General features: G+C 30.0%; 1 protein-coding gene across 1 annotated transcript in view; it reads left to right on the top strand.

Moving 5' to 3' along the window:
- The window catches only part of LOC106470833 (F-box/LRR-repeat protein 16-like), a 21737-nt gene extending 14072 nt beyond the window's left edge, over positions 1–7665 (top strand). The window contains exons 2-3 of the mRNA XM_013931403.2: positions 3518–3666; positions 4072–7665. Of these exons, the coding sequence (XP_013786857.2) occupies positions 3518–3666; positions 4072–4220 (298 nt within the window). The 3' untranslated portion in view covers positions 4221–7665. The remainder of the gene's footprint in view (positions 1–3517; positions 3667–4071) is intronic.
- The last annotated feature ends 351 nt before the right edge of the window (positions 7666–8016 follow it).

The raw sequence follows: 8016 nt of genomic DNA, 5'->3' as shown, positions 1-8016 counted from the left end.
CATATATAGACAGATATTGTTGTATAATGTTCTAACATATATAGACAGATATTGTTGTATAATGTTCTAACATATATAGACAGATATTGTTGTATAATGTTCTAACATATATAGACAGGTATTGTTGTATAATGTTCTAACATGTATAGACAGGTATTGTTGTATAATGTTCTAATATATAGACATATATTGTTGTATAAGGTTCTAACATATATAGACAGGTATTGTTGTATAATCTTCTAACATATATATACAGATATCGTTGTATAATGTTATAACATATAGACAGATATTGTTGTATAATATTCTAACATATATAGACAGATATTGTTGTATAATGTTGTAACATATATAGACAGATATCGTTGTATAATGTTCTAACATATGGGAACATTATACAACAATATCTGTCTATATATGTTAGAACATTATACAACAATATCTGTCTATACATGTTAGAACATTATACAACAATACCTGTCTATATATGTTAGAACATTATACAATAATATCTGTCTATATATGTTAGAACATTATACAACAATATATGTCTATATATGTTACAACATTATACAACAATATCTGTCTATATATGTTAGAATATTATACAACAATATCTGTCTATATATGTTAGAATATTATACAACAATACATGTCTATATGTTACAACATTATACAACAATATCTGTCTATATGTTATAACATTTTACAACAACATCTGTCTATATATGTTAGAACATTATACAACGATATCTGTCTAACATATAGACAGATATAGTTGTAATAATGTTCTAACATATATAGACAGATATTGTTGTATAATGTTCTAACATATACAATACCTGTCTATTGTATAATGTTCTAACATATATAGACAGTATATTGTTGTATAATGTTCTAACATATATAGACAGGTATTGTTGTATAATGTTCTAACATGTATAGACAGGTATTATTGTATAATGTTCTAACATGTATAGACAGATATTGTTGTATAATGTTCTAACATGTATAGACAGATATTGTTGTATAATGTTCTAACATGTATAGACAGGTATTGTTGTATAATGTTCTAATATATATAGACAGGTATTGTTGTATAATGTTCTAACATATATAGACAGGTATTGTTGTATAAGGTTATAAAATATAGGCAAATATTGTTTTATAATACTCTGTAGGTTTAAATGTTGCCCGTGTACACGAATGAGGGGTACATTTGCCAAGTGAACCCACAGTGGGAGCCTATGTGGAGTGGTTTTTTTTACTTGATCACATGGTGTCCGACGAGTTCCTCAGATATATAAAATCTTTATTACATATAAACGGGTTACTCTGGGTTATACTCTCTTAAGTGGTAATCGTTTGTAGAATATTTAAATTCTAGTAAAAGATTTAGGTGTGGAGAGCTGTTCAATCCACCAAATGCTGTCTTGCAATCACGTTCCAGTTTCTTCGATGATTGTGTTAACGTCTAAAGACGGCTGATTGTAACCGAAAGCAATTCAGGGTAAGAAAAATCGCGTGCCTAGTTCCCACTCAATAGTTTGTAGGTACAATTGACAATTATTCTAGTCAGAATGTTATACATTTTAACTCTGTTACTGAGTAAACCGAGCGGGCTAAAAATAAGTGTCTCTATGTGAAACGTAGACTATAAAGCTAGTAGGACAATGAAGAAAGGAAACAGAGACACGATGATCATGCGCAGGAGGTTAGGTGACGTATATGTGATAAGCTTTGGGATTCTTGTACAGAGAATTAAAGGCAGTTCGATCTTGTATCCTTGCGTTGTGTGGTATTAGTATAACATTATGTTGTGAGGGGCTGGGCTAGCCAGACTGGGAATCTGAAGGTACATGGTTTGTGTCTCGTTGCTGCAGAATCGTTCTCCAAACTTTGGGGTCGTGGGTATGTTGAAGGAACGACTGTTCAATCTTACTATTCGATTAGAGTAGCCCAAGAGTTGTCAGTGGGTAGTTATCTAGATGCCTTCCTTCTAGTCTATCAGTTCAAAATTAGGAACGGTTAGTGCAGATAGCCCTCGTGTAGCTTTGTGCAAAATTCTGAAACAAAAACAACAAAAAACAAACAAAAACAGATGCCAAAAATAAACAAAATTTGTCTTATTTAGTCCTTTTTTTTGCCAATGATGTCATTAAATATCATTTAGTTCAGACTTTAGTTATTGCAATTTTAATCATATGTTGTGATCGTAGTTTATATACATATATATTGTTGTATTGTATTCTTTCGTTGTTTGGATAATTTTAAATCATTTGGTGAAAATAATGCAAAGTACAGTCCACCTAACAACAACGAATTAATTTATTTCTTCATTAACTTTTGCTAAAGGCTACGTTTAATTTGATGCAAGTTTAGGCCTCAGTTCACAAACAAACTTTTCAACTTAAACTCTGAAACTATTGTAGGCTTAATACATCAATAACATTTAAGAGAAAGTTACTCGATTGGTAATAAATATAACTTACTGATTAAATTTACTCTTTCAACAACTACTTAATCTTTCATACATTGAATACTTCACTGACTTCTTATCAACGCTTCGGTGGTTACTGTATTTATACAGTTTACTCACGTCTTGGTATTATTCAAAATTATTAGATTTCTGACATCATCATCATCATCATGAACTTCTAGGATTACTTTGATGAATTTACTTGATCTTAACATCGTTGAAAATATGGCTTACAACAATACATATATATATAAGTTTTAGGTACTTATAACTGAAACGTTACTTGATGACTAATTTAGAAATAAACTTAAGTGTTTTACGAATGAAAATATTAAAAGTTGTTTTGGTTTTACAGAAAACTACTGAATTCAGTTGTAGATGCCGGGCCCAGTCAGGAAGTAGTTTCATTTTTTATGTGGCTTTGTTACGCTTAATTAAAATGAATATTTTAAGCATTAAAATACCAATTAATTAGCTTTATTTATCTTCCTACCTTTCGGCAAACTACAACTTGCCAAGTGTAAGAATTCTATATAGGCACATCATGTTTTTTTTTTTTTCTAATGAAAATTTATTTATTAATGGGTTATTTTGTTATATTTATCTTTATATTTTGTCATTTAATTCTCAAAGTTTTTCTTGCCCATTTATTTTCTCTTTTTCTGTTGCTTCTTACTTGTTGTTCTTTTTCTTGTATGATGGTTTTTCATGTGTACTTCAGCATTTGTTTGTTTTATTCTCTCAGTAAACAATAATCTTGGCGTTCGTAACAAGAGAGGACTGAACAACTTCTTTAATTATTCATATTTAGCATTTCACCACTGAACTTTCGTAGACGTAAACACGTTGCATTACTTTGAGGTTTAATCATTTTCCATTATAATAAAAACTTAACACACAGTGGACACAGAAGTGGTTGAGAGCGGGAAGAAGCACAGACACTTCAGGTTTTCTGCCAACTAAATGTCTGTTCTCAGTCTTCTGTAATTGAAAGTTATTTTCTCTTGTGAACATCATTATTATTTTTTTTCTTTCTAGGTGTATGCACGTCTCTGATATTGGGCTGGGTTATCTGTCTACGATGGCTAACTTGTGCGCCCTCTATCTTCGGTGGTGTTCACAGATTCGAGACTTCGGAATTCAACATCTTTGTAGTATGCGTCATTTACAAATACTGTCTCTTGCAGGTACAGATAATGTTAAACTTTTCATGTCTAAAACTGAATAATCAATAAAAAAAAATAATTAGTAAAGCACTGGCGTCATTACTTGTAGGATTTGAAGCTCTAACTTGAGAAATAACAACTTTCGTCAAATGTTAAAAGAACTAAGTTATTTCATTTATTAATAATTTGCTAATTTATTAATAAACTACATTTAGTTTTTAAACTGATACTAAAACTTGTTGCAAGTGATTTTAAGCATGGTGAAAATGAACAAAAAATAATCCAAGAAAAAGCAACCAATTTTATTAATCTCACCTGATGGTGAAACCTGGTAGTTTACTATATATATATATATATATGCATATGTGTTCATTTGTTATGTAAAATCTGTAAGCCAACTAAAAAAACATTTAATTTATATTACAGGATGTCCTCTGATAACTTCTGTCGGATTATCTTCAGTTGTGCAACTGCGCCATCTTCAGGAACTCGAGCTAACAAACTGTCCAGGTACTTCTGCGGAACTATTCGATTACCTGCGTGAAAACCTTCCAAATTGTATGATCATAGAATGATGATCACATTTATATACATATATATTAGGAAATAATGGTAAAGTGTTGTAGAAATATTACATTTTTCTTAGAGTAGTCATTATAAGTTTTTATTATGTCATAATATATGGCAACTAAGAACTAGTGTCAGCAATTGGAAGATAATATTTTATAATTTCATAGAGCTGAATTTTTCTTTATTCAGTTATTGTCATAAACCATAATGCTGAACTTGAAAAATAACGTTAAATATTTTTTTCTTATAAAAATGATCTAGTTTGATGATAATAGTCACATTATATTTTATCTCTGTAATTTAATAGTTCAAACAGGCTGAAAGTATGCACTATAATGTAGGTTTCTAGATATTAAGATGGTACAAAGCTGTGTGTAATTCAGTCAAAACTGGGCCTATATCTACTTTTGAAGCATTGCAGTTTTTATGATGTCAATATAATAACCACATAAATATGGTTTTTCTTTCACGGTAAAACTTGAAAGAACAGAAATACTGATCACAGGAAGATTCAGTCATTTCTTACCGTCATCACAGTGGCTCACATCAAATATTACAATTGTACCGGCAACTTACACCTACTGCTATTATTTCAAAAATAAAATAGCAGTGAACTAAAAATAGAAACTACGTGTTGTTAGTTGACAATAACAGCACAGTGAAAGTTGAAACCTTACATTAGCTGACGACTACAGATAAACTACACTAACACTTTAGTAGAGTTACAAATTAGCAAGTCTCGAAAAAGCTAATTATTTAATTTAGTGCAGCAACAAAATATTTTAATATCTTGAAGTTTCATGTAATTGAATTCATAGTGGTACTTCTCAGGCCACAGTTGAAGTGATATTTCTAATAGACAATCTTTAATCAGTGTATCATCGTTTCTTTTTTATAAATGTTTAACTGTTAGCTCAACAATTTAGACAACCATTGTAATTTGTAGTTAAGATCTAAGTTGAATATCATGATTTCCTGTGTTATCAAATAATATCTATAGGTGTGTGCAATTATCTTTAAAAAATAAAATTTTAATTAGTTGACATTATAATAAAAAGAACAGAAGATAGTCAAATAAACAGACTTATTTAGTATCATATTGGATGAATTAGAATATATGTTTTAGGGCCTAAAATAATTTGACTCGTAGACTTAATGTTATTACAATCAGTGGGACTGTTTGTCAATGCTTTATTTCTCAAAATGATTGTTATATTAACATCTCTTGTGTTATCTTAACTCTTTGTTAACACTAATGTATGAAGATAACCTTCCATAGCCTTGTCAACTCTGTGTTATTGTTCATCTTAGTTAATCAACACTGATATAAAGATGACCAGGTAGCTGATATAGTTAATGCTATGGAGATAGCTCAGTCAGTAATTTGTTTAATACTGGTGTATGGAAAGAACTAATTTATCTGTGTGATAAGTTTTTTCTCTTGGGGGGGGGGGGGGGTTAATACATAGGTTTGTCATCAAACTGATTTATTTAACTATCTGTACTTCACTTTTAACACAAATAATAATACCTCCAAAATTTGATTCTACTGAACAAACGGTTCTGCTAGTACTCTGGTTGTTGTGATGACCATTGTTATCACATGGCCGTAAGATGTATGTGAATGTGTTATTTATTCTGTAGTTTTACACGTATAACCCAATAATTTTTGGAGATTTTTCCGATATGTTCTCTTTAAATTTGTTTATAGCCATAGAAGTAACTTATTACTCATCCCTGTTTATTTGTTTATAGCCATAGAAGTAACTTATTACTCATCCCTGTTTATTTGTTTATAGCCATAGAAGTAACTTATTACTCATCCCTGTTTATTTGTTTATAGCCATAGAAGTAACTTATTACTCATCCCTGTTTATTTGTTTATAGCCATAGAAGTAACTTATTACTCATCCCTGTTTATTTGTTTATAGCCATAGAAGTAACTTATTACTCATCCCTGTTTATGAATAAGTAAGATATTTTTTTATGCTACATTGGTTCTACTCAAAGAAAACTGTTAATTAGAATCATAGAACATGCTGACCATTGAGTCAAATGTACTTGAACATGCCATAAGTAAATGTGACGTGATTGTTCCTTCCAGTTGGTTTAAGATTTTAGCAAGGACCAATAATGAACAGACTCCAGCCAAAAGAGAGCTTGCTCATTGACAAGCTGAAACTTGAGATAAACATTGTTGGATCCACTAAAAAAAGTTTCTCGTGTTGCCAGAAAAATGTAGTCATTTGATAAATGCTTTAAGAGTTCTATTTGCATAATTTATAACAATATATGTACATTGAAATCGGGAAACCACATTATAATTGTGATTAAACATCAATAACCATTAAGTTTCTACTTTTTCTGTTGTTTAAGTAAATTATTATTTTTTGTAAATATCAATTATAATGATATTTCTATCTTTTTTTTTCAGTGGTTATCATGTTGAACATATCGTTAAGTATGATTGGAAACAAATACTTTGTTAGTAAAGATATAATTTTCCAGTACACACGTTTCACGTACAGTCATGTGTATCCAGGTATTCATTCTTAACATGGGTGCCCACAGGAAGGGGCAAGAGGGGACAAAAAATTGCAAGTATTATGATGTAAACTTAACATTGTAATTAAACTAAATATTTTTAGTCATTTATATATTGAAACTGTAAATTTGTATTTGTGTTTAAGCACACATGTTCTTTTAGTCCATTGACTTGCACTGAAAAAGCCGATCCCCTACATATATTTCACCCCCACCCCTGAAAATATTTCAGTGGGTGCCCATGATTCTTAACAAATATTATAGGTGTATTCTCAAACTTTATTATCAAGACAACAAATATATACACACACTGGAATGTGACAGTATATTAAGCCAAACAATAAAATACATACATAAAAAACATCTCGGGGAATGTTCTAAACATTTCTTTTATGGACTTCCTCCTTGTGTAGTTTTGATTAACTGAAAATGTTGTTTCCCAGCACAGCACAAGTTTTATTTTATTTTTCATAGATATTTAAACAAGTAGTAAACTACAGGGTATTAGTGGGGACCCCACTTATTAAGTTATAAATCTGTAGTATCTTCTAAATTTATTGTACCATTTTTACTGTCAAACATTTCTTTTTTTTGTCTCCAGTGAAAAAGAATAGTGTGATACATACATCTGTGTGTTTATATAATACCCACAATAACGTGTATCTCAAAATAAAAGTGTTGGTGAAATGGTTTTGATTTCATCCCATTTTTTTGTATTGGTTTAAGCATGGAACCTTGAAATACCTATTTTTTACAAATGTAATACTTATATGTATCTTTATTGATTTGTGAGAAGAATATTTGAAAAGCAAAAGCTGATGATGATAAATCTTTTACCAAAGATGTTTTTTCGATTAGAATCAAGAATGTTCTTTATATATACAGAATTCAGTTCTATTAGATGAGTGAATAATGAAGCAAAAATATTAACCAGTGTGTTGTTTTTATATCTAGTTACAGAAACATCAGCTATGTGTATGCAAGCTTTTACAAATTTATTCGCCACATTCTAAGCTCAAACAGAAAAAATTTAAAGGTAGAATTTACTTCTATCTTCAAATTCCAGTAACTTTAGAACTAATTCACGAAATCATTTTACTGAATGAAGAGAGTTAACATCATTCATTTTTAAATTCAAACCTTGGAGGTTTGTCTGCTTCCTGCTTAATTGTCATTTTCTCTTTAAGCATATAAAAAAACAAACATCTTAACCCTGTCTTATTCTAGTCAGCCTGTACATGTTGGATCTTGGAATAT

The sequence above is a fragment of the Limulus polyphemus genome, unplaced genomic scaffold (genome assembly GCF_000517525.1).
Source record: "Limulus polyphemus unplaced genomic scaffold, Limulus_polyphemus-2.1.2 Scaffold4242, whole genome shotgun sequence".
Taxonomy (NCBI): Eukaryota; Metazoa; Arthropoda; class Merostomata; order Xiphosura; family Limulidae; genus Limulus; species Limulus polyphemus.
This window is presented reverse-complemented; position numbering and strand designations above follow the sequence as displayed.